This window comes from Eleutherodactylus coqui, chromosome 13, assembly GCF_035609145.1.
Source record: "Eleutherodactylus coqui strain aEleCoq1 chromosome 13, aEleCoq1.hap1, whole genome shotgun sequence".
NCBI classification, from domain to species: domain Eukaryota; kingdom Metazoa; phylum Chordata; class Amphibia; order Anura; family Eleutherodactylidae; genus Eleutherodactylus; species Eleutherodactylus coqui.
Genome location: NC_089849.1, coordinates 126,424,197 through 126,451,369, shown reverse-complemented (window position 1 = coordinate 126,451,369; position 27,173 = coordinate 126,424,197). Strand labels below are relative to the sequence as shown.

At 49.0% G+C, this 27,173-nt stretch overlaps 1 protein-coding gene across 5 annotated transcripts in view; it reads left to right on the top strand.

The window, feature by feature from the left end:
- LOC136588352 (catenin delta-1-like) overlaps positions 1–27,173 on the top strand; it is a 75,978-nt gene that overhangs the window by 37,604 nt on the left and 11,201 nt on the right. For all 5 annotated transcript variants that reach the window (XM_066587497.1, XM_066587496.1, XM_066587494.1 and 2 more), the window contains 13 exons: positions 377–605; positions 1,827–2,049; positions 8,196–8,391; positions 11,283–11,400; positions 11,902–12,049; positions 13,013–13,078; positions 14,165–14,292; positions 16,706–16,856; positions 17,001–17,184; positions 18,904–19,018; positions 20,846–20,924; positions 21,840–21,887; positions 25,509–25,582. In XM_066587497.1, the coding sequence (XP_066443594.1) occupies positions 377–605; positions 1,827–2,049; positions 8,196–8,391; positions 11,283–11,400; positions 11,902–12,049; positions 13,013–13,078; positions 14,165–14,292; positions 16,706–16,856; positions 17,001–17,184; positions 18,904–19,018; positions 20,846–20,924; positions 21,840–21,887; positions 25,509–25,582 (1,759 nt within the window). The remainder of the gene's footprint in view (positions 1–376; positions 606–1,826; positions 2,050–8,195; positions 8,392–11,282; positions 11,401–11,901; positions 12,050–13,012; positions 13,079–14,164; positions 14,293–16,705; positions 16,857–17,000; positions 17,185–18,903; positions 19,019–20,845; positions 20,925–21,839; positions 21,888–25,508; positions 25,583–27,173) is intronic.

The following is a 27,173-nucleotide window of genomic DNA, read 5'->3' as shown; positions in this document are numbered from 1 at the left end:
AAACCGGCTTTGTTACTAAGGGGTTAATATGCTGTGGTTGTAAATAAGCTAGTGCACACAAGGTAATGTGTATGGGACCTCCTGACTGCTCCACTAGTCAGGGGTTGGAAGCAGATTGGGCGTGTTGGCTTTCTGCACTGCGGGAGGTAAGCTGCGGCTAGAGGTGACTGGCAGCAGCTTTTCCCTTCTGGTCATTGAGGTACACCTCCACAGCTGGCAGAGTATCTCTGGGCTAGCTGTAGGATGTGTGGCCCCTCTACAGGGTACCTGTTGTCTGGTTCACACTCCATGGTTGGCTTGGGCTGCCCACATTCTATAACCCTAGCTGAGACTGGAAATGTGAGATGAGTGACCTTTACTACTTCTATCTGTACAGGAGCTACGAGGATCCGCTGTCTGATCATTATGGATCCTCTTTGCCGCAGTCTGGGAGCCTCTCCAGCCTTGGACCTGCACCTCTGACAGTGGCCCCCAGTGGCCCTTGGAGACAGCCCGAGCTTCCTGAAGTCCTCGCCATGCTGAGCTACACTCTGGATGCCGTGAGACTGAATGCAGCTGCATATCTGCAACACTTGTCGTATCGTAATGAGGAAGTCAAGAAAGAGGTTTGTACCCGTCTTAAGACTGACCTTCTGTCTGCCGGAGACAGTGGCCCAGCATGCACTGCTGCTGCTTGTTTCCAGTAAAAAGCCTGGCGCATGGTGGTGGGGTATGCCAGGAATATTGGAATCTTGGAGCAATTTTTACTCTTCTACCCATCATGACTGCGCTATTTGTTGCACTTTATAAAACCAAATTAAACAGGAAGATTTTTAATGAAAACGTATTGAAATCCATGAGAAGCGGAACTGAGTAACTGCGGCTTTCATTTCCGTTTCTTTGCTCATCAAACCGAAATGCCTAAGTGAGGCGTGTGCCGAGGGGTGGGCCCTTCGCCCGGATCGCCTCGTGTTTGGCGGCTTCCATGAAGGTTTTTGCTTTTTATTCTTAAATTTAATCTCAACCTTGTGCTGAAGAGTCCGGCTCAGCGGAGCCTCAGATGCACAGCGCCCCCTTTACAATGTTATAGCAATGCGCACGTACACGTAAATACCCAAACGGCGTGCATTGTCCAGATTTGACGTGGAATCCGGTTCAACATTTTTTACCAATGCAAATTTTCCACTTTGAGCTCCTATCCTGCATCTTCTAGTCCGCCGTTAGCGAGCCTGATGAGGCTACAGACATTTGTCTTGTCAGCCTCCTATAGTTAGGGTACATGCACACGATACGTCCAGATTCCGGCTGCAGAACCAGCCTTGACCGCGGCCAGCGACCCTACGTACCTGTCATTCCTCAGGCTTCTCTGTACTGCAGATGGTCCGCACGGCTCACCATCGGACATGCGCAGCACAGTGTGGTGTTGTTTTTCTGAGCGGAAACCACAATTGTTTTCTGCTGCTGTGCATGAAGAATGAATGACTATTCCCTAGTATGCTGTGGGCGATATTTGCTGCAGAGTCTAGAGGTGTACGCCTGCCACGGATTCCGCGATTCAAATCTGCCCATGTGCATGAAGCCTTACACTTGTGTCACAGAAGTGATTGAGTCTTCCCTCTGTAGATGAGACTTCTACATCCCAGTATAACCAGTGCTTTGTCGGTCTCTCCTTTTGGCTTGGCGACTGCTCTTCAGGTACTCCTACATGTGGCCCGCCATGGTCATAGCAGTTCAATGGTCACTTGAAATCCGTGATCTTGCCATACCTGGATGACATCAGGTGAAGACCGCCTGCTATTCCAGAAATCGGGAAGTGTTTATTTACAGATTTCCCTCCTTCTCTCTAGGTATGTCGTTTACGTGGAATCCCACCACTCATAAGTCTGCTGGAGGACCCCCGGGCCCCGGTAAGGCTTGCAGCCTGTGGTGCACTGAAGAATCTTTCTTATGGCCCTGCAAAGGAGAATAAAATGGCAGTGAAAAACTGTGATGGGGTGCCAGCCCTAGCAAGACTACTACGCAGGCGGGGAGAGGGCAGAGATGGAAGGGAGATGGCAGAGTGCGTCACCGGTGAGTTGTCATCTACTCTGCTGCTTTCACTTTAGGAGTGCTGAAGTATTTTTTCCTGGATTTACCTAGGGAATGGCTGACTTACCCTCCCACGTCACCTCCTGGGCGTGCCAATGCAGGATGTCACATTCTGTCATCACATGATTGATGCAGCCCAATCGCTGGCCTCAGGGGTCACATGTGCATTAGTCATGGGAGCGATGATGTAACATCTCTTCCTGTGGCATGTTGTGGCCAAAGTCACAATGTCGCTCTAGCCTTATTTGCACCTGATGCCTACACAAAATGCATCTGTCTTTCAGGACGTCTTACTTTATGGTGCTTACAGGATGTAACGGGTTCCGTCTAAGTTATGGTGTTTATAGGATGGGCTCTGCTTTTTATACTTGCCCTGTTCCCTATTTCTTTGCTGTCAGTCCTGGAAACCAATGCTCGGTCTGTCAGCCTGACTCTCCTTCCATCGGTGGATGTGCACATAGGGTGTTCTCTGAGAGTGCGAGCATGGCTGAGGAAGAATCAGTCTGACAGACCAAGCGCTGACGTCCACCGGTGACTATGGGGCAGGGACATGGGTGACTATGGGGCAGGGACATGGGTGACTATGGGGCAGGGACATGGGTGACTATGGGGCAGGGACATGGGTGACTATGGGGCAGGGACATGGGTGACTATGGGGCAGGGACATGGGTGACTATGGGGCAGGGACATGGGTGACTATGGGGCAGGGACATGGGTGACTATGGGGCAGGGACATGGGTGACTATGGGGCAGGGACATGGGTGACTATGGGGCAGGGACATGGGTGACTATGGGGCAGGGACATGGGTGACTATGGGGCAGGGACATGGGTGACTATGGGGCAGGGACATGGGTGACTATGGGGCAGGGACATGGGTGACTATGGGGCAGGGACATGGGTGACTATGGGGCAGGGACATGGGTGACTATAGACCAGGAACGTGGAGTCTGGTTGTAGCTCTAAACGCCACATCGTAATTTATAGTGCTTACAGGATGTGACAAGTTCCCTTTAGGGTAACATTCGCATAGCCTTTTTCCCTTGCGCTTGATTTGTGCACTTTGGTCTTCTCTAGACCGGCACGCATCAGCATTTTTTCTACCGCTATATGGGAAGGTGGTGTCTGCTGCGAAAATTGTCAGCGACCGATAGATCACAGTATAGAAGGGCACCATATACGGGAAAGAAAATGACATATACACTGAATAACCACTTTATTGCCGTTACTGGGCTCTTTGCAGTTGGCGCTTCCTTGCATGGCGATTAGACCACTGACCCCGGCGTGAAGCCTAAAATCCAGTGAGCAAGTTTTACTTGGAACAGTTTCAGTGTGAATCCACATTAGATGGGAAAATCAAATGATCGAAGTGACTGAACAAGTATGATTACTGATGCTGGACTTACTAGTACTTCAGAATCTGCCAAATTCATGGGTTTTGCTTGTGTGGCGGTGGGCTGTAGGCCGTGTGGCGGTGGTGGGCTGTAGGCCGTGTGGCGGTGGTGGGCTGTAGGCCGTGTGGCGGTGGTGGGCTGTAGGCCGTGTGGCGGTGGTGGGCTGTAGGCCGTGTGGCGGTGGTGGGCTGTAGGCCGTGTGGCGGTGGTGGGCTGTAGGCCGTGTGGCGGTGGTGGGCTGTAGGCCGTGTGGCGGTGGTGGGCTGTAGGCCGTGTGGCGGTGGTGGGCTGTAGGCCGTGTGGCGGTGGTGGGCTGTAGGCCGTGTGGCGGTGGTGGGCTGTAGGCCGTGTGGCGGTGGTGGGCTGTAGGCCGTGTGGCGGTGGTGGGCTGTAGGCCGTGTGGCGGTGGTGGGCTGTAGGCCGTGTGGCGGTGGTGGGCTGTAGGCCGTGTGGCGGTGGTGGGCTGTAGGCCGTGTGGCGGTGGTGGGCTGTAGGCCGTGTGGCGGTGGTGGGCTGTAGGCCGTGTGGCGGTGGTGGGCTGTAGGCCGTGTGGCGGTGGTGGGCTGTAGGCCGTGTGGCGGTGGTGGGCTGTAGGCCGTGCGGCGGTGGTGGGCTGTAGGCCGTGCGGCGGTGGTGGGCTGTAGGCCGTGCGGCGGTGGTGGGCTGTAGGCCGTGCGGCGGTGGTGGGCTGTAGGCCGTGCGGCGGTGGTGGGCTGTAGGCCGTGCGGTGGGGGTGGGTGTGGGTGTGAGGATATCAAGAATCCTTATGAACAGGCAGTGCACAGTCAAGCAGACTGCAGCTGAATTCAACGCTGGAGCTCCAACTACGGAGTCGGACTGCACAACTCCTGCTTCCTTTGCACAGATAGACAGCAGGGCACTTATACTGGTTGTCTGCAGTTATAGTCCAAGAGAAAAAGGGGAGGCTCCAGGGGCCAAAAGCGTTCCAAAATAGGCTCACAGAGCAATACCCATAGCTATGGCTGTCTGTCGATGGCGCTGTGGAGAGGCTATCTTGTCTCTTCTCCTCTAAGGCCCCCTCCCCCACAAGAGACCCCATACTCTCCTCCAGATCCGCTGCCCGATGTCCCGTGCCGGCGCGCATGAGAAGTACAGTGTCATGTGATGGGCCGGCAGTGTCATGTCATATGACACGGTCGTCGGTGGGCAGGGCTGTGCTACAGTGGAAGATAGTGTGACGGACGGCTTCCATTGACTGCAATGGAAGCCGTCCGCACGTATACCCGCGGCAAATAGAACATGCCGTGGGTGAGGACGGGTGATTTCACAGGGCGGAATGCCACACTGTGAGCATTGCGCTATTAGGTTCTGTGGGAATTGGGCCTAACACTTTGTAGTTTTTATCGGACCATCTTGTGGTTTATGAGACTTTGATGGCTTTTTATTTGATATTTTAGGAGTTTGAGTGACCAAAACAAACTGTTCTGCCACGATGCATTATTGTCCTTAGAATGTTCACCACGGGGGATACAAATATACTATATGTTCAGCTTGGACTTTTACCAACAGGGCAATACTAGTCCCGTGTTTAAACACCTTTATTAACCTCGTTAACTGGTTAATGTATGTTTCCGCATCGTCCAGTCATCCTGGCACAACTTGAAGATGACCTCTGTAGAGACATGAAGACTGAGAGGTAAAAGGCCCCATATCTCCACGTGGTCCCGCGCTCCTATGTCTGCCCCATATCTCCACGTGGTCCCGCGCTCCTATGTCTGCCCCATATCTCCACGTGGTCCCGCGCTCCTATGTCTGCCCCGGATCTCCACGTGGTCCCGCGCTCCTATGTCTGCCCCATATCTCCACGTGGTCCCGCGCTCCTATGTCTGCCCCGGATCTCCACGTGGTCCCGCGCTCCTATGTCTGCCCCGGATCTCCACGTGGTCCCGCGCTCCTATGTCTGCCCCGGATCTCCACGTGGTCCCGCGCTCCTATGTCTGCCCCGGATCTCCACGTGGTCCCGCGCTCCTATGTCTGCCCCGGATCTCCACGTGGTCCCGCGCTCCTATGTCTGCCCCGGATCTCCACGTGGTCCCGCGCTCCTATGTCTGCCCCGGATCTCCACGTGGTCCCGCGCTCCTATGTCTGCCCCGGATCTCCACGTGGTCCCGCGCTCCTATGTCTGCCCCGGATCTCCACGTGGTCCCGCGCTCCTATGTCTGCCCCGGATCTCCACGTGGTCCCGCGCTCCTATGTCTGCCCCGGATCTCCACGTGGTCCCGCGCTCCTATGTCTGCCCCGGATCTCCACGTGGTCCCGCGCTCCTATGTCTGCCCCGGATCTCCACGTGGTCCCGCGCTCCTATGTCTGCCCCGGATCTCCACGTGGTCCCGCGCTCCTATGTCTGCCCCGGATCTCCACGTGGTCCCGCGCTCCTATGTCTGCCCCGGATCTCCACGTGGTCCCGCGCTCCTATGTCTGCCCCGGATCTCCACGTGGTCCCGCGCTCCTATGTCTGCCCCGGATCTCCACGTGGTCCCGCGCTCCTAGGTCTGCCCCGGATCTCCACGTGGTCCCGCGCTCCTAGGTCTGCCCCGGATCTCCACGTGGTCCCGCGCTCCTAGGTCTGCCCCGGATCTCCACGTGGTCCCGCGCTCCTAGGTCTGCCCCGGATCTCCACGTGGTCCCGCGCTCCTAGGTCTGCCCCGGATCTCCCGCACAGGACACATCATTGTACTAAAGGTTTAGGACATTCAGCCCCCCACGTCCATCCGGGGCGAGGCGTCAGGAGGTTTGAGGGACCGCCGTAAGATGGGGTTTCCAGTAATAAAACTTTACCACAGCTAGTTCTAAAGCAGTAGAGGGGGCAGAAGACCATTATTTCTAGGAAATGTAAAGATTAGTGGGGTTTTTTCCCCTCCCTCCTTAGGATTTGGAAGGAAATTCCTAACATCTGCTAAGATTGACATACAAGTGGTTAAAAAGACTGTCCTCCCATTTGAAGACTCCTCACAACTCGGGGATCCAGGGGAGAGGAAGTTGGATGGGCTCTTCGGGAAGCCCCGGAAACGAATCTCGCTGCCTCTTCTGTAGCCCGATCAACAATGTACAGCTGGTTTAATCAACGAGAGTCATTTAAATCGGCGTTTCTGGCAGATGCGTTTAGGGCTAAGAGTGCAGTATTGGGCAATTCAGCAAGACGATGTTTCAGATCTTGGAACCTATTCTGATGATGGCCTTGTGAAGCCTAGGTGAAAGGTTCCTATGGGGTTCAAATAGCCCTAATCCGTTCCTGACTTGGATACTTTAGTACTAAGGGCTCCTATAATTCATCCTCCACTTGGGCTCTCGGGGTGGACTCGGCTTTCTCTACTGTCCGCTTATGCAGATGACTATAAGCACACTCTTTAGATTGTTTTTAGTGACTTGTATACACAGACCTGCAGACACTCCAGGAATGATATAAAGGCTTCGCCAGCAGCCAGCCGATAATAAACGGGGCTTCTGCCACTGAACACAACGTGGGTTCTTGGCGGCGCAGCTGATCCTGTATAGCTCCTGCGTCTACTTAAATGCATGCTTTTGGAGTGGTTTCATAAAGTGTAAAGGATGTTGGGTTTTCTTTTTTTTTGAGGGGGGGGGGGGGTGAGTGGGCTGGGTGCAATTTTTTTTTTTTTTTTGCTGTAATTTTTTTTTCTTTTCAAAGATATATATATATATATAGTATTTAATTTTTTAAAATGTATCTTCTGTCGCCATCATTTGACCGCAATAGCTTTTGTTAGTTGTGCGAGGGCCAATTTTGTGCGGTACATCCTGTAGTTTCTGTTGGTACACTTTTGGAATAAATATGACTTTTTGATCGGTTTTTATTTAGAAAGGACTTTAATGGACGCAGCGATACCAAATCTGTATTTTTTTGTTGTTTTTAGATTGTTTTATTATAAATCTAGCGAAAGGTTAGATGGGGACAACAACTTGCGATGCTTTGATTGCTCCTGCAGTATGATGTAAAGCCATAGCATTACATCATACTGCGATCGGTCAGACATATCAAGCCACCCCATGGGCAGCATATTATTATATTCCACAAGACTTCTGCTCGATTCGCAACCTGTTTGGTGAATCAGCCAACCCAAACAACCAATCGGGTTGCAAATCAAGGAATATATTATAATTATATTAGAATATAATATGCCCACTGGCATGGCTTGATAGGCATTCTGCAATGACAGGCTTGGGGCCTTTCAGAAGACCCATTGGCTGCCATGACACCCGCATGGCTCCCTGCAATCTCATCACAGGGGTAGAAATGGGACACCCGAAAATCGGCTGGGGGACTTGCATGCTGCCGTCAGACTTGATAGCGACATTTAAAGGGTTACCAGCTCCAATGAGCTGCGTGACTTATCAGAGCTGTTGCCAGCGAGTGTCAGCTGTTTCGAGGGAGATCACTGTGCGATCTCCCTTCATACACACCCCAACGCTGCAGGACGTAACTGTATGTCCTATAGCTTTAAGGGGTTAAAACGACTGCAAGCAGTGCTTTTATTGTGGCATTTTTCTGGCTTTTTGGTATGTGTTTTAAGGGAAAATGTCGTAAAAGCTTGTTGCAAGTGAAATGAATAAGTCAGCAATGAAGAAACGAAACGCTTAAATTCAAGGAGTGTGAATTCGCCCATCCATGAAGCCAAGTAGGGCCGTGTGGGTGAATGGTGGTCGTGTGGCAGAATGCTGGCCCTATAATAATCCCTGTTTGTGGCTCGTATTCCCAGGTACGCTCTGGAACTTATCCTCGCTGGACTCCATAAAGATGGAACTTGTGGATCAAGCTCTTTACACTTTGACTCAGGAGATCCTCGTTCCTTATTCTGGTTGGCAGAAGGATAGTGGAGTGATGAATGCAGACGAAGGAAAGTCCCGACATGTTGAGTGGGAGCCGGCTTTGGTCAACACAACTGGATGCTTGCGGTAATTATTTAAATGGCCCTTTTTTTCCAGTCTGCCAACAGAATATCAGTATGCAGATCTAGGATATTGTGGGCAGACTTACTAGGTAAAATGCACCAGGAAGCTTTGCGACAGGGTGGGGAAAATGGCGGCACGTCCTGTCTTTGGGCGTGCATCTCCCATTATCTCAGAAGTGCTTTGCTCTAGGAGTATTCTTCTCCTATGAAGAAGCCACCAAAAACCTAACCACTAAAAACTAAGATTTCATCAAAAAATGTTGTAGTTTTTTTGGTCTCAAATTTTTGTTTTGTTTCTATAAAAAAAGCCAGAAAGTCCCTGAAGGACGACCGTGTGCAGCTGAGGGTTAAAAACTGCATCCAAACCGCCTGCAGTTTTTTGGGATTAGCTTTTGATGGGGGGGGGCTTTTTTCGTGTTTTCTGCAAAAGGTTGAAAAAAAACTGCAAATTGATATTCTGTTGTGATTGAAAGAAAATAATGCAACTGTCCCAAAGGAAAAGAAAGTAATTTCGGAGTTTGCAGGGAGTTCAGGTTTGAACTCTTGACTTTCAGCGATCTGCTGCTTGTTTAGCAAAGAAAAGGAGAAAACCACCAACCTGCAGAACGCCACGAGAGCCGCTCTTAGGGGGCTTCACACATCTTATGCCGAAGGCCGCTCACAGGCGCTTTTTACTGCAATTAACGCGGCATGAAACCAGTGGGGTCTCAGACATTCGCTGGACAGTGACTTCCAGCGCCGCTATTTTCGAGCGCTGTCTCTTCTATACGTGTCCGTTTAGCGCACCCCCATCACAATAATGAGGTGTCGGCCGCAGGGAGTTGTCAGAAAGCTAAAGTAAAATTGCGGCAAAGCGCTACATTTGAAATCGCGGTTCTGTGCCTCGTTCGTGTGTGAGCGGCCTCGGGCCATGTCCACAGTCTTATTTGGGCCAGTAGTAGGTGAGCCCCTCCGTGGTGCCTTACAATCCTCTGCTGAACTAACCTCTGGACGCAGCGGGTTTTGAAGAAAAAAATGACTTCTGCTTTATGAACATAACCGGTGGCATCGGCCATGGGGGGTACATAACTGTTTTAGGGAAGAAGTGATGTCTGCTGCTGGCCTTGTCAGGTGTTCTACAAAAACACTGCGTCCAGATGCTACCTGTGGGTTAGTAGGGGGTTATAAAGGGCTACCTGGGTTGTTTCCCCCTCACTTTTGGGTACTTCTCTAAAAGCGTTAAATCCTACATGAGATCGCTTCATCCTTAAAGCGCCGGTTACACGAGAAATCGTTTGAGTAAATCCAGCCCACAACGCACAACACTTTTAAGGAGTGTAAATTAAGAGCTTGTTTAATTCCCGGCTGTTGCAGGAATGGCCTTAGCCACGCTTTTCTAGCATTAGTTCTGGACCATTATTCTTTTACAAGTGCCGTTCGGGATCCTCGGCCGCTCGTCCACATCGAGGTCGGACCTGGACGTGAAATGGAAAGGCTTCTCTCTCATTGAAATAATTTGGGCGTGATACCGGATTGCTCCTCGGGATCCAACTGCAATGAGGATATAGAGAACCCTCTTATTACACTTCCTGCTCCGACCCCCTAATGCTGACGTCTGACTCTGCTGCAGCTGATTGCGGACGGTTTCAGGCCTTGGGAAAGCTGATCATCATCAGATTAGCAGAGGCCATCACTGGTATTCATATAACAGGGTTGTCCAGGCAAATACTAATGACTGATCCTCTTGATGGGTCATGAATACTTGATGGGCTGGGGTCAGCTGCTGGGACTCTGGGTGGCCAGCTGACTGGGTGTCCGCTGTCCATACCACAACACATCGGTATAGAGAGGAAGCAGTTAGCTCTGACCCCTGTGTTGCAGCTGTGCCTTCAGTTACCAGCCCCGGCCAGTACACCACTGCTTCTGCTTCATACCTCTGTGTGTTGTGACACCGACAGTAGGCGCACCATCAGCTGGTCGGTCGAGGCCCCTAGTGGTGGACACCAGCTGACCAACTATTCATGACCTATGATCAGGATTGGTCACCAATAGTAGCTGTCCAGACCCCCCCAGCTCACAACCTAAGCTAGTAGGCAAGTACAGATACTACCCTACTTGTGCACAGGTTCCGTTCCAGGAGCCTGTTCACAAGTACATTTGTTCGTATGTCCGAACAAATGGTTTCATGGAGGGGATCGCGGGTGGATCCCGCTCCATACAACGTCGGGTGCAGGCTCTTCTTACAGGCGGCACCAGTTCCGACAATCGGCGCGGCTCGTCAGAACTGCCGCCGGGTGTCTGCTATAAGAAACAGCCGGCACCTGACGTTTGGGGGTCCTGTACAGTGTCCTGCAATAAGATCGCGGGGCGCTGTGCAGTTGCTAGGCAGCTGGGGGCCTTCTGAAAGGCCCCAGGGCTGCCTATGCAGCACATGGCTTGATAGGCGCTCTGCATAGGCAGCCCTGGGGCCTTTCAGAAGGACCCCAGCTGCTTAGCCACCACACAGCGTCCCGCGATCTGACAGGACAGGCTTGATAAAACCTTGTCCGGTCCCTGTACAGAATTATGTAATGCCATATCCTGACGACATACTATGCAGGACAGATTGTTCGCATCTTTCGCAAGTAGAAAAATATATATATATATACTTTATATACTATCTGCATATAAAGAATTAAAACGTAATAAATCTAAGATGGACAAATCGGTCAGTTGGCGTTCCATTACGGAGTGTCTCTGTGAAGGTGACCCGTCTGATGGTCGCTGCTGCACAAATGGAGGAATGTCATTAAATAAAAGCGAACCTGTTGCAGACCCTGCCTGCTGCTCTGAACGCTCGCTTACCACTTGAGGACCGCTTAATAAATTTGGGTAGAAACCTTCTTTGTAAATGTTAAATATATTCTCTGTTTTCAGAAACATCTCTTCTGAGCGTTCTGAAGCACGCAGGAAAATGCGGGAGTGTGAGGGTCTTGTGGACTCTGTGGTTCACATATTGCACTCGGAGGTGGGCCACGGACAAGCGGACAGCAAGGTATACGTTCATTGCACATATATAACACTCCTTAGCCAATTCAATCAGTGCACCTTTGCCGTCTGCGAACCGACACGCCTTGTGGGCAGAAAAAGTGCAGTAAAATACGCGGATGCGCACACAAAAAAACATCATTCATTCCACATATGTGCCTATGCTCATACCCCCTCCTCTTGTGACACACGAGGAATTTATATGTCCTAGGTCATTAAAGTGATGTCATCAGTAATAGTTCGGTAGGAGTCCGCCGCTCGGATCTACACCGATCAGCTGATTACCTGGCCCGCTGTCACTGCAGACAGAGCTAGCAGCCCAGGTAATGCTACAGGCACGGCTTCCATTGAAAAGAAGTGTGTGTACATAGAATATGCTGCAGGAGTGGGGAATGGGTTAAATCTTCTCTGAAGGTTTGCCTTCATATTTTGGGGGAACGTGCCAGATTGTACATCGCCCTGTCATACGTATTCTCTTCTATTCATGGTGCTGTTGTGTTTCCTCTAGCTCGTGGAGAATGTTGTATGCCTGCTTCGAAATCTCTCTTACCACATCCATCGTGAGATACCACAGGCCGAAAAGTATCAAGAAAGCCCTCAGACTGTGAATGCAGAACCACAGAATCCTAGTTGCTTTGGTGTACGTCGTGGGAAAGGTATTCGGTGCCTTCTGATGTATGAAATCCATTTGGTGTTAACATTAGTGCCTTTTGTAGATGGACAAGAGGTAAGGAGGCCTGACCTTACCAAAAACGGGCCCTTACCTCACCGGGGAGCTCTGTTAGCACTAGTAAGCCCGGAGAGCCATGTGCAGCGATCCCTTCCCCGCTGGTGCCGTTACTGCATCTGACTTCAGCTAAGTCTCATGAGGAACCTCCAAATTCTTTCAAAGAAAGTAAAGTGAATTCTTTAGTAAATAAGGGTCCTTTTTTAACAAGCCGATTCTTGTTTGATCGAGCAAGTATGGTCCCGGCGAGCGCGTAGGCTCACAGGCAGCCTGATTTACATCGGCATCGTTGGCTCGTTCACAGGAGTATCATCAGTCCCTGTGTAACGCCAAAGACTAAATGAGCGATCAGTGAACGAGCCAGCCAGGGGTTTATCCTGCAGAAAATGAATGCTTCTCGTTAATCGGCCTAAACAGGAACCAATGACTGAACGATTATTGTCACTCGTTAGAAAGAAGAAAAAAAAATTTGTAGCGGTATTTATTGTCTATAAGCCCCCTTGCGCTCCACACGTCTCTGAAGCCGCAGACATCACACGACTTGTTTAACCTTTACGATCTACAAGTGCTTTATAAATGTGGTGCTTAGACTTTCCTCCTGTGGATTTGCACCGGACGGATGTAAGTTGTCCACGGCGGTTTCTTATCTCTAGGGGATCCCTAAAGGGTCATGTCAATCTGTCTGCTCCGTTTTTAATTTTCTCTAATGAGGTATTTTGGCGTAGTGAGGTGGTAATGCTACACGTTACAGATCCCACTGAGATCTTTAAGATCTGTCTCAGATAATAAGTCTGTCTATAATGTACTTTTTCTCCTCATGCTTTGCACAAAAGGTGATGTCTAAGAAACCTGCGTTGGCCACAACAAATCTTGTCTTGTTTGTTCTTACCAGGCAAGAAGGCTTCTGAAGACTCCGCAGACACGGTGGACTTTCCAAAGAGAACGGCACCAGCAGTAGGTGAGGCGCTTTTGAGGTTTTATTCCTTTTCTTTTTTCTTTCTTTATATATTGCGTTTTTCAGCTATTAAGGAATGTTCTATTTGCATCATGGTTTTCAATTGGGAATGAAACAAAGACAGTGCTGGATCTGGCCGGACACCCCTGACACATGTAGTGGAGTCCGGCTACTGCTGCGCTGTGCATCATGGACAAGGAAGCTAGATTTGTATGCAGTATGTTCTTCTGGTTGCAACCAACCAGGTCTGCGCTAGGCGCCGATGCAAAGATCCGCCCTACAATAAGGCTGTTAGAACTAGAATAACATAGGAGTGGTGAGTCTGACAGGGGTAAGAAACCCGCCACTGAGGGGTTAAAGAACCTGCCCTGGTGGGTCTGACAGGGGTAAGAAACCTGCCACTGAGGGGATTAAAGAACCGGCCCTGGTGGGTCTGACAGGGGGGTAAGAAACCCGCCACTGAGGGCTTAAAGAACCTGCCCTGGTGGGTCTGACAGGGTGGTAAGAAACCCGCCACTGAGGGGTTAAAGAACCTGCCCTGGTGGGTCTGACAGGGTGGTAAGAAAGCCGCCACTGAGGGGTTAAAGAACCTGCCCTGGTGGGTCTGACGGGGGTAAGAAACCCGCCACTGAGGGGTTAAAGAACTTGCCCTGGTGGGTCTGACGGGGGTAAGAAACCCGCCACTGAGGGGTTAAAGAACTTGCCCTGGTGGGTCTGACGGGGGTAAGAAACCCGCCACTGAGGGGATTAAAGAACCTGCCCTGGTGGGTCTGACAGGGGGGGTAAGAAACCTGTCACTGAGGGGTTAAAGAACCTGCCCTGGTGGGTCTGACGGGGGTAAGAAACCCGTCACTGAGGGGTTAAAGAACCTGCCCTGGTGGGTCGGACAGGGGGGTAAGAAACCCGTCACTGAGGGGTTAAAGAACCTGCCCTGGTGGGTCTGACAGGGGGGTAAGAAACCCGTCACTGAGGGGTTAAAGAACCTGCCCTGGTGGGTCTGACAGGGGGGTAAGAAACCTGTCACTGAGGGGTTAAAGCAGATCCTGAAATTACAGCTTCCCTTTAACTATATGTTCGTTTTTCCTGCAGGTTATGAACTCCTTTTTCAGCCTGAGATTGTGCGTCTCTACGTTTCGCTTGTCAAGTTGTCTCGTACGCCGGCGGTCATGGAAGCCGCAGCCGGTGCCATCCAAAACCTGTGTGCTGGCTCTTGGACGGTGCGTGCCCAATGACCCATTGCTTTAGCTCTGCTTCTGTAACGTTTTCTTCCCTGTGTGTGTCCTGTGAAATGAGCTGATCGGGACATTGATATACCACCTTCAGAACTGACGGTGGCATTTAGAGGCTTCACAGTAGGGATCGGCGTTCACACTGATGGTGCTGCCTGCCTGACAGCTGACACCTGCTCACAACAGCCACAAACCTTGTATGGAGCAGGATCTGCTCCCGATCCATACAAACCCCACACCTCAATGCGTCATTAGGGGCTTAGAACTATAGCCTTAATCTAGATCTCTCATCACTGACAGACTGGCATTCACCAGAGAACACCAGACTTAACTGCCCACCGCTGGGCTGTGCCCACGGGTCCCACTACAGGACGTTGAGCCTTTATGGATCCTTTTCTAAGTGTGCTCAAAAACTTGCAGACGAGTGGCCTGCTGAAGGTAACCTTGTGGGACTTCTGCTCCTCACACAAATGAGCATATACTGGTCCTGATGCCGGGTTGATGCCCCTCTATGGCACTGTTCAGCTGTCCTTGTGTAACTGCCCACGTTCCGGTATCTGCCCCATGCACTAAAGACACTGCTGGGAGAGGCAGCAAACCACCTTAAGATTGCACATATGGCTGTGCCATCCTGGAGGAGCAGGACTACCCAGACACGCTGATTGGGCTGCGGGTACGGACACCAGTAATGATAAGGACACTAGCAAAACTAGAGACGAGTCAGGAAGCATATGTGGAGAGTAATCCCCTGAGGCCACCATATGCGAGCCCATTTACATCATAAGGCTTTTGTACCCATCTGGTGTGATTTGGTGAGATCGTTTCTATTTGCAATATGTATAGTCCTGTCCGGTGTGTCACTTGGTCTCGTGCGCGCCGCTACATTATCTCCTAACGGTTTGCCGAGACTATACTTGCATTCCGCTCATTGCCAAATTTATTGGGATCAGCACGTTGGTATTAGGACATGTTCACAAGAAAGCCCCACGGCTATGTATATTGGCTGCAGGGGGTCTGCGATCTGTGCGCAGAATAGTCCTGTTCCCGGGGATGTGCTATGTGCGGACTGATTCCTGAAGTACAAGCCCCACACACACTTATCTTCCCTCGCTGCAGAACATACTTATTCATTGCTTCCATTGAAATTACATTTCCGCATTACCCATTTTACTCCTTTATATAGTGCATATTCTGCCGTGCCGCACAGATTGCCATCATGACATTGGGCCTGTCCCCATGAGGGCTTACAAGCTAATATACCCTCGCCTATCAGTATGAATGTCTCACTTTGACATCTCAGACGTTTTGACTCCTATGCAATGTCTGCTGTTGTAAAATGGATCCCTGTACTTCCTAAGACCGAATCTACATGACTGAGTTGTGTGATTGCACGCAAAGTGCCTCTATACGGGTCTATAGTATCCTGACCCAAAAGCATTGGAGCCTTGGTTGCACCGCAGCTGTAGCCTGCCATTGCTGTCGGGTTCCATGGGATCACATCTTCGTATGGAGTTGGAGGCATACACAGTTACGGCTGATTCACACTGTAGTCTTCCTGTTCCGTTAGGGGAGCAGGAAATTAAAATTGCTGTCTGACTGGATCCATCTTATGACAAAACTGAGCGGTGTTGGATGAAACTCATTGACCATAATGGGGTCCATCTGGTTACCGTCCAGCTGTCCAGAATTGGGGTGCTTTTACACAGGACAATCTGTCGGGCGCAGATACCGGACTAGTTGTCCCAGCGACTATCGTTCCTGGGCTTTTATGAGGAACTAGCATCGCTGGCTGGAAGCAGGGCGGCCGGGGATCATTCCGGCCGCCCGCCTCCATTCACAGCAAGCAGAAACTGAACGGTCTTCGTCATCCATCGCTGCAGGCATTTACACTGAACGCTATCGTTCAGATTCCCGCTGGAACGCAGGAGTCCGAATGATGATCATTACACCTGATGTGAGCATGAACCTCTCCAGAGGCCCCCTGCAGATTACGTCTTGTTTCAGGGGGTCCCTTGTCCGCCACCCTGTAACTCGATTATCCTTGGCCCCCTCTCTACAGAATGCAGTGTCCGGTGGATTTAGTGTGATGTGACTTTGTTTCTTCTCATGTCTATACCTGTGTCTCTCACTAACAATTATATAGCCTGCCAAATACTAAAGAAGTCCAAAAACATGACCTGTTGCAGGTATTTGAGGGCCTGAATGAAGGCTCACTGAATGTCTTGTATAGATTTCTGCGTGAGACGTGTCAGATACATCCATCGTTTCCTGTTCTACCTGTTTTTCTTCAGTAGACGGCCTTTTGATTTTGTATGTGAATTGGTGCATTTTATATGGCTTTTGTATACCCTGTCTGTGTGCTTGCTCTACATTTGATGTTTTGTGATGTGCGCTTTCGCAGTATGGCCGCTGTATTCGTGCTGCCGTCCGTCAGGAGAAAGGTCTGTCATCACTTGCTGATCATCTGACCCATGAGAGTGAGCGTGTTGTACGTGCCATTTGCGGAGCGCTGCGAAATCTTTGTGGAGACAGCCGTAACAGAGAGCTGATAGGTGAGACGGCGGGACTGTCCGATATGAGATGTGTCAGAATATAACCGGGTTAACCATCAAGAGGGCAATCCATAGCGGTTGGGGATGTAATGTGAAGTTTAACTTCTTGCTTCACTTTCCTTTCCTCTCTGCCTTTGATTTCAGGTAAACACGCTCTGAGCAGCTTGGTGGCCCGTCTACCCAGTACACAGTCTGCTACGGTGTCGGAGGATACGACTGTCACTATACTGAGCACCATCCAAGAGGTCATCACCGGCAATCTGGAGGCATCCAAGAAACTGCGAGAGAGCCAAGGAATAGAGAGGCTTGTACTTATTAACAAGGGAGGGTGAGTTCACGCTGGAACTACAATCACAAGGCCTCATGGTATAGAGTAAAGGAAAAGGAACGTATCTAGGTATTATGTTCATGTAATTCTCTAAGGCCTCCTGCACACAACCAGGTTTTAATTGCGGAATCTGCAATTGTCTCCCACACGGACGATCCGCGGCATTAAGCACCAATTCAAACCAATGGAGCATCCGCATTTCCGCTCACACGAGCGGACAGACTGCAGGAAAAGCAGGAGTTAAGAAGAAAAATCTGTACTGTGCATGTCTGACACTGAGCTGTGCGGACCATCTGCAGTACAGAAGAGAAAGCAAATATACAGGTCCGCGCGGACACCGGCCTGGCACAGGGCTCCTGCATGCTGAATCCGACCTGTTTGTGTGCAGCCGGCCTAAGGCTCGTGACTACAGGGAGACTCTCTGGTGTGACTGTCCACTTCTCATTCAGTGACCGTTTTAGTACTCCGGCGTGCGCTATGTATCTGAGAATCCCGAAGTCTCATATTCTGATTACACACTTGTCATTCGGTTCCACTTAATGGGGTTTTGTGACTACAGCCAAAAAATTTGCAGTAGTTGGGCCTAACGTAAGATAAATTTACTATACTTTTCTCCAACGCCCCTCTGAGGACACAGATTAGCAGTTCCATGTTGTGGTGTGTATGTCCGACGGAAGACAGCTGCCCATCCCAGCCACTAGGGCGCCCTCCTTGCCCCATCAACCCTCCAAGACACGACTGGGGTACTGACAGGCTGCCATTGCAGATGGGGGCCCTCCAGCTCTGCTGTGTATTGTGGAACTACTAAATGTTAAAGGAAAAAACTTAATTTAATGTTTTTTTTTGTGTGTGTGTGTGTGTGTGTGTGTGTGTGTGTGTGTGTGTGTGTGTTTTTTTTAATTTTTTTTTTTATACACTTTTCGGTGTCTTTCCATATTAGTTTTTGATGGCTGAAATGAGAAACCCGCGTCTGTTTCCTGACCTCACAGGGTGTTGGTGAGACATTTGCGACTGCAACGCTATACTGTTTCCGTAACGCTCATGGAAGTGAGTGGGGGTTACAAGAACGGCATGGACACTGGAGTTAGGAAAACGTGTAGCACACAATGTAACACCCAGTGAGGTGGTTGGGTAACGGCCATGGGATTCTTAGCTTGGCCGTAGAGCGCTGATGTGGAACAACTGCTTTAAACTTTTTGGGGTTTTTTTGTGGGGGAAAAAAACTGCGTGCACTTTTTTCATTGCCGTATTCATAATTGCTCCAGCTATAAAATTATCTTCATCCCGCACAGCGAATTCCGCTAAAAAGAAAACTGAATAATTGCTGTTTTTTTGTTAGTTTACCTCCTAAAGAGCATACCAGAAAGTAGTCAAAAAGTGACAAATCCCACAAAATGGTGCCAGAGAAAATGAGGAGTCCTCCTGCCAGAAATGGGCGCTGAACACCGCCCCACTAAAAAACATGAAGTCATGGGGGGTGGAATGCCAAAAGCACAATGTTTCACATTTAAAAAAAATTAGGAAACTCTTTTCTAAAGTGTTAACATTCTCCAAGAATTGTAGCTTTTCCCCTCTAAACTACTGGATACGCTCGTTTCGCTGCACTTATGTTGCATTGCAGTTAGAGTTTACTTCCTTGTGTATTAGTAAATGGCTAAAGGTATTGCTGAGCTCTACATTCTATGTTCTCGTTAACTTTGACCTTTGCACTGTTTGCAGGGGGCGCTCCGACAGAGAGATTCGTGCTGCTGGTCTCTGCCTTCAGACTGTGTGGGGCTTTAAGGAGCTCCGAAGACCTCTGGAGAAGGAAGGTTGGAAGAAGAGTGACTTTCAGGTACCAAGGAGTTACACTCTATCCTAATAGACAAGTTATATCTATACTTCTTGTATCACAAACCTTGTGTGCACCAACCAGTGAGCAGCAGCCATCCTAATGATACTAAATAGATGCATGGATTTATGATCGATTACAAGTTCAGCTTCTCATTGGAATTGCTGGTCAGAGTGTTTTGCTGGTGACATTGTTGAAGATTTATTACAAATTCAAGGCACATTTCAGCAGCATGGCGACCACAGCGTTCTCCAGCGACGTGCCTCTCCATCTGGTTTGCACTTTGGGTCATTGTCTAGCTGAACAACAAAATGGTCCCACGAACGCACTTCCAGGCTATATGAGGGCTATCTGACCAAAGGAGAGAGACTGAGTGCTGCGTCAGATGACGTGGCCTCTGCAATCGCCAGACCGAAACCCAACTGAAATAGTTAGGGGTGAGTTGGAGCACAGAGTGAAGGAAAAGTGGCCAACAAGTACTCAGCACTTCCAGCTGATTGAGAGAATGCCAAGAGTATGCAGAGTGGTCATCAAGGCGATCTGGGGGCTACTCTGAAGACTCTAAAATGTAAAACCTAGTCAAAACACTAGTTTTCTGATACAAATTGCATCTTACGTGCTTGGCACTGGATTTGTTTTTTAGACACTTTTTAAACTTGTCTGAAATGGAGTTGCGGCCTAAATTGAACCAAAATTTTGGCGTAAACTAAGCCAACTAAACTTAAAGTAGACAATCTTAAAATTCAACAGAATTATTCAGTAGGTCTCCTGTTACTGGGCAAGTTTCAAGCCTTGCTTGCTAGTATAAGTGTGTGCTGTCTGCTTTTTAGATAGTATTAGAAAATAAAGGCCCATTTACATGCAAAGATAATCTTTCGAAAGATTAATAGTTTTAACGATTGTTTTGCATAAAGTGTTAGTGGTCACTAATTTCCATTAACACTTATCTTCATTTGCATGTAATGAGCCTCCAGGAGCTGTTTGCAAAGCCCAGCGTGAGATTAGTCACACGCCCAGCTCTGTGCACAGCTGCATTGTTCTCCTTGGGGCTGCTTGCAAATCACAATGTAATCTCCAGCTCCCGCTGAGAACACAGCATGCGGTCTGTTGAGAGATCCTCTTCCCCCTTTTCCCCCCCTCAAAATCATCGTTCAGACGAAAAGTGCCCGGTGCCCGTGTTTACATGTAACTGTATTGCTCTGTATGTGCCCCACATTGTATCACATCTTGCATCCTAGGTAGAGGTGGTACAACAGGGTACTAGAGCCTCCATGTCCGCCGTATCACATCTTGCATCCTAGCTAGAGGCAGCACAACAGGGTACTAGAGCCTGCATGCCCAACAGTATCACATCTTGTATCCATGCTAGAGGTGGTACAACAGGGGACTAGAGCCTCCCCAAAAAGGGTCAGGGCAAAAAGGGGATTTATCGTGGAGAACTATCACTTACTGATCAGCGTTTCAAATTGCAGAGAAAGTTTCATTCGATTGTGACAAATCCAAGGTGCTTTAATTTTGATTGACGATAATTACTTCAAACCCCATAAAAATCTATTTTGATTCCGGATTATAATGCAGCAAAATGGTAAAACCACCGAGGTGGGGGAATACTTTCACAAGCTGCCGTATCTTGGCCAGCCTCCGCTAACATGTCACAATGTTAATGTCAATAGCCTGCTACATCATTGGGGGCCAGAACAAAAACTTCATGGAGAAAGAAGTACAGATCCTAACGCCACAGTGTAATAAAATGTAATTTGTCAATGAAGTGTTGCCTTGTGCCTTCCTGCCCACCATTACGGTCACGCTCCACCCTTCTTCCTTTGTTAGGTGTCTCTTGCTGGCTCGAAGCGAGCTTCAGAATTTGATGACAGCACTCTCCCTCTCATCGAACGATCTCAGAGAAATGGTGAGGCCCAAGGCTTGACGGATGTGGACTGGACATTACAACAAAGCGCCGCTCTCTGCATGCGCTTGGAAGAGATTCAAACCTAAAACTTACAATGTATCGTTAGAAAACGGCCTCATTTAGGACCGGTGTTTGTTCTGCATATTTCTTTAGTGGTTGTCGTAATGTAGTTGTACACTGGTCATCAGAGCAGTTCCAGCACTCTCCTCTAGTCACTCCTGTCACTATACCCGTCTACAGGCACGGAGCTGGTCAGCTTGTTGACTGATCCTAGGTGCTCCTACTGTTGTACAAGGTGTACAGTGAGGCCCTTCTACATGGGCTAATCGATTCCTTTACGGTTCGTCGTTCAGTTTATGTATAAAACCTGGATGACGATCTGTCCGTGTAAACGGGCAGCACTTCATCTATGAACAACCGCCTTGTTTACTGTGAATGGAGTCGGGCGGTGGGGACGACCTGTTGGGGTGGGAGAAAACACTTGGGGAGCTTCCTTTATTTAAGGCGACTTAATCAAATACTAAGTGATGTAAGAACATTTGGTCCTCCAAAAGGCCAATTCTTGGACCCAATTAATTGCAGCGCATGTAATTCAGTGCCCACCATAAAATTACTTATACATTTATAGCTTTTTTGGAAACCATTTTTTCCCCAGGCTGTTCTCACTTTGTATTGTGCCCCCCCCCCCCCCCCCCGTTCCAGTGCAGCGGTGTGAAGGGCCCAGTGCGCGCCCCCCCCCCCCCCCCCCCCCGTTCCAGTGCAGCAGTGTGAAGGGCCCAGTGCGCCCCCCCCCCCCCCGTCCCAGTGCAGTGGTGTGAAGGGCCCAGTGCGTGCCCAGTGCTTAGTGCGTGCGCCCCCGTTCCAGTGCAGCGGTGTGACCATGTTTTGTTTTTTTTTCCCCCACTGTTTTTCTAGACAAAAAGACAGAGAATGCGGACATTCCACTGAATGACATCAGACCAGGTATTGTAATATATCTTTACAATGAACAGAGTTCAGTGCTTTCACATACTAGAATAATTTTCTACCTATTTTCAGTATTAAGTGAATAAGTTGAACCTCCATAAAAATGCTGCCTAGCTTGGTACCTAAAGGGGTGTCCAGTTGCAGATTGGGGCCTATCCATAGGACAGACCCCTGCTGATCAGCTGTTAACCAGGTGGATTGAAGCAGACAGCCCCGCTCCCCCTGCAGTGGCCATGCTTGGTATGATCAGGTCCAGCAGTGCTATATGTTCAAATTTAATGTTCACGTTGTGCTTTACTGGCATGACTAGAATGAAATCCTGATGCACTCCCTCCCATTGATGTGAATGACCTGTAATACTACCTGTTGGCGCTGCAGTGGGTATCGGACAGCAGAGGCGGCGCTGAGGGCTCTCCTGCACATACCTACCTACTAATTACAGAAACTAATGTGTAGCTTCCTTACAGTATAATTAAGATGGTTTGCATTGATAGAAGAGGAGTATCTAAGTTTATTTCTGCAGGACCCTCCTTAACCTCTTTGTACTCCTTATATCTAAACACATCCGGGAACCCCTCTGGTATGAAGGGTAAATGGGATAAAACCTGCTTATTAGTAGCGGCTACGAGCTCTCTGTCCCTTCACTCTTGGGCTTCATTCCCACGAGCGTAAAACGGCTGCTGTTTTCACGGCCGGCTGATATACTCTACCATCTGGGGCGTAAAAGCTCGTGAACTGGTGCACAAATCTAACGTTTGTATGCCCGTTTACACGGCCTGGGCCCCTGCCCATATACGCCAAGGCTGCTATGCCATTGCGCCTTCCCTCCCACTCGCCGGCTTGCCTCTTCTCTCCTCCTCACTGTCTGATTCCAACGGGGGAGAGGGGCGGAGCTATGCACCGCCCCCTCCTATTGAAATCCTCTGGAGGAGAGAAGAGGGAGGGAGTTTAGCAGTTGTGCTGCTAAACTCCCTCCCACCTTCCTTCTTCAGCCACTGTCACTGGCTCCCATAGGAGCTCATGCAGCGGCCAACGTATTCCGGCCCAAAAGATAGTTCCAGGACTATCTTTTGGGCCCAGCGCTATATTGGCTGAGCGCTTTTACGTCGCGGGAATACGGCCATGTGATCTGATGCAGTGGAATCCAGCAGTAAAATGTCAGCCGTTATACGCCCGTGTGAAAGAGGCCTTATGTTGACGGATAACGCTAGCCGTCTGGTAATTCTCTTGGATGGACAAACTTAAACTGCCACATTCTACTTTTCCTTAACTTTTTTTGTAGGTTATAGGTTCTGTGTAACCGCCATGTTGAGTCCTTTTTTCCCAGAATAACTTTCTGTAATGACAGACTAAGATACAGAGGGTTTTTTTCGTTACTGTATTTCATACATAAAGTGTTCACAAAATGGTAGAGTTGGAAGGGACCTCCAGGGTCATCGGGTCCAACCCCCTGCTCAGTGCAGGATTCACTAAATAACCCCAGACATGTCTGTCCAGCCTTTGTTTGAACAATTCCATTGAAGGAGAACTCCCCACCTCCCATGGCAACCTGTTCCACTCACTGATCCCCCTCACTGTCTAATATCTAATCTGTGTTTCCTCCCTTTCAGTTTCAGCCCATTGCTTCTAGTCTTTCCTTGTACAGATGAGAATAGGGCTGATCCCTCTGCACTGTGACAGCCCTTCAGATATTTGTAGACCGCTATTAAGTCTCCTCTCAGCCATCTCTTCTGCTAAACATTCCCAGATCCTTTAACCGTTCCTCTTAGGACATGATTTGCAGACCGCTCACCATCTTGGTAACTCTTCTCTGAACTTGCTCCAGTTTGTCTGTCTGTTATAAAGTGGGGTGCCCAGAACTGGACCCCGTATTCCAGATGAGGTCTGACTAAGGAAGAGGTAGAGGGGGATAATGACCTCACATGATCTAGACTCTATGCTTCTCTTAATACATCCCAGAATTGTTTGCCTTTTTGGCTGCTGCATCACATTGCTGACTCAAGTTCAGTCTATGATCTATTAGTATACCCAAGTCTTTTTTACATGTGCTGCTGCTTAGCCCAATTCCTCCCATTCTGTATGTGCTTTTTTCTTGCCCAGATGTAGGACTTTGCATTTCTCCTTGTTAAATACCATTCTGTTAGTCGCTGGCCACTGTGCAAGCTTTTCTAGATCCTTTTTGAATCCTCTCTCTCTTTTCTCCAGTGTTAGCTATCCCTCCCAGCTTTGTGTCATCGGCACATTTGATCAGTTTCCTATCCATTCCCTCCTCCGGATCATTTATAACAATGTTGACCAACACTGGGCCTAGGACAGAGCCTTGTGGTCCCACCTTGATACATTCTTCCACTATTTATTTATTTTCCCTAAAAAAAAGGGGGGGGGGGGGGGGGAGAAGGGTGTCACTAAAAATACAGCTCATCCCTAAAAAAATCATGCCTTAATGAGGAATAAAATAAAGTTATTCTCCTAAGGGTGAATGCAGGCAGACTGGTCGGATTCCGTCTGAGATTCTCGCAGCGGGATGCGACCCGTGCCCCTGCATCGACCTCTTGCTTACCCGTCCGGCGTCTTCTCTCTCTGCGATGAGCCTCGCGCTGAAATGGGTCATGCAGTGATTTTGTTATCGCGTGAGTTTTCATGCAGTCAAATCACGGTTGTCTGCATAGGATTACATAAACGAATGCAATCCTATGGCAGCGGTGGAAGCTCAGTGTGCATTCAGCCTGAGGCAGATGTAAGAGCGGCATGAGGTGGTCTCCTTAGAAGTGGCTGGCACACTGGACTCTCTGCTCGGAATATGTAGCCATGCGATGAGGGGGTCAGAGGAGCGGCGGATGCTTTGATCTCCCTGCAGTTACCCAGTTTATTTTCTTATGCTACTGGGTGTTTTGGTCAAAGCGCTGGTAATTCAGTACATTGTACACAACCAGACAAAACTAGACTAAATGAGGGACAATGTGGGGGGAGCGGACCCGGACCCTCAGGGTGGACAACTTTAAATTCCACGGTAGTTCTGTTTCAAATATGACTTATCTAAGTAAGGGCTCATGGCCACGGGCGGGTTTGAATTGCGTGGGGACCTGCACAGATTATCCGCAGTTCAAGCCGCCCATAGACAATCCTGGATGCCAGCAGCTTAATTAAAACTGGCGCCTTGGGAGCATGCAGCAAACACTGTAGACTCTACCAGCTGCCCAGGATGGAGGAGGACAATATGGCGCTCACAAGTGACGCGGAGCCTCGTGTGCGGCCGTGCCTCCCTTCTCTGCAGGTGCCTTCTTTTGGTGATGCTAATGGGAGTTGTAGTCCAGTGTGGCTTGAGATGCTCTAATGATTGAATGTCCTCTAAGCCAATATTTTAACTCCAGTTCTCAAATACCCTCAACATGTCGTGATTTAAGAAGATCCTATTAAACGGCTGTGGTAATTCCAGATGCCCTGACAATGGGGAAACCTTGCGTTGGGAAGCCTTCATCTACATAACGGAGCATTATTGTCATTGCTTAGTCTGGTTGAACGTTTCTGGATAATGTCTTCTGCTGCAGCACCCTCGTGGTCGCATCCCCTAACTAACTAATAGGATTTGTTTGGTCTTCTCTTCCCTACGCTCTTCAGAACCGTACTCTCACAATGGGGATCATGGCGCTCGTCACCATCTGGGAGATCTATCTGAACTGGAACCTCTTAAAGTAAGTGAAGCATCGTGTGCCAAGTCTTTTTTGCCCACAGTTTTACGGCCTTTAACCCTTTCCCACTGCAGCTCTTTGTTTTTTTTTTCCTCCCCACTTTCTAACAATCATAGCTGCTTTACCGCCCCAATCCCAAAAGATTGTAAGTAAATCTAAAGGAAGAAGCTTGCAATGATTGTGACTCTCCTGTAACCATGTTGTAGTCACAATAGAGCATAGAAGTTACATCTCGTTTAAAAGGAGACCCTTCTTTCCATTTTAATTTTATAAAATTAACTCCTTTTTAGAAATTGGTGGAGCAGCACCTCTAAGTTGGGGCTGAGCCCCGTCTGCCGTATGTGGCATTGCTTTTTCTTTTTAAAAGTCTGAGAAGTGAGGAGACCAATTCCTGGAGTTTTTGGAGAGGAATGTCCGATACTTGTCTGAAGGATGGTGGAAGGTCTGGTCTGCAGGCAGCCGGTTCACCCCGGACTCCTCTCCTGTGAACCCATGCGGTTATAATGGATTCAGTATGTGGTTGACCATTGTCTTGCTGAAATATACAAGTCCTTCCCCCGACAGAGACGTTGTCTGGATGGAGCACATGTTCTACAACCTCTATATACGGCTCAGCATTAATAGTGCATGTCAGGATGTGTGCGCTGCCCCTGCCGTATTCACTAATGCCGCCCATACCATCAGAGGTGTAGGATTCTGAACGGTGCGCTGATGACCAGCTGGATGGCCCGCCTCCTCCTCAGTCCGCAGGGCACGGCCTCCTGGGGTCAGATGAATGCAAATTTGAAGTTCTTTTTGGAAACCACAAACAGTTTTTCCCATTTTGCTTTGGTCCATCATAAGACTTTTGCCTAATGAAGCTCGCACCACTTGCATCTTTTGACGCTGTGATATCGCTGCATTTTTTTAACGCCATTGTCAGTTGGACTTTCTAATGTTAAAAACGCATCGCACAAAAATGGCAAAGTACCAACTTGTGGTGCAACTTTAACATTAGAAAGTCCCATTGACAATCGCGTGAAAGCGCAGCGACATCGCAGCGTTAGACACAAGTGGGTGGGAGCCCTCACTGTAAAGTTGACTCTTCTTTTACTACTACTCTCTACTTTTTCCGCCCTTTTTGTTACTCCTCTCCCAACTTGTTGGAGTTACTGACATCAATTTCTAGACTTTTTTTTCTTCCTTTTATGAAGTGGAACAATGTCTTTCCCTTCTGACGTGTTCTATATTGTGTCGTGAATAAGATTTCCAAATCATTGCATCCTTTTTTTCCTCTTACATTTTACACAGCGTCCCAATGTTTTTGGCATTGGGTGGTATTTTGATAACTACACAACGTGCGCTGTAGATACTAGACTGCCAGTGCTATGTAATATAATAACACCATCATTCTGCATGGCTTTACAGCTATTCATTTTTGTGAGCTAGTTGAGTTATTACTTTCTAAGTGGGTTATCAAGGACCGAAAAAAAATCCATAAATGCTCTTCATATACATAAAAATGATGCCATACCTGTACGTACGTTTAGTGCAGTCTTGCCAGTCCTCTTCTGCTGTGCGTAATTCATTTTGCCCATACACTTCCTGGTTGGTG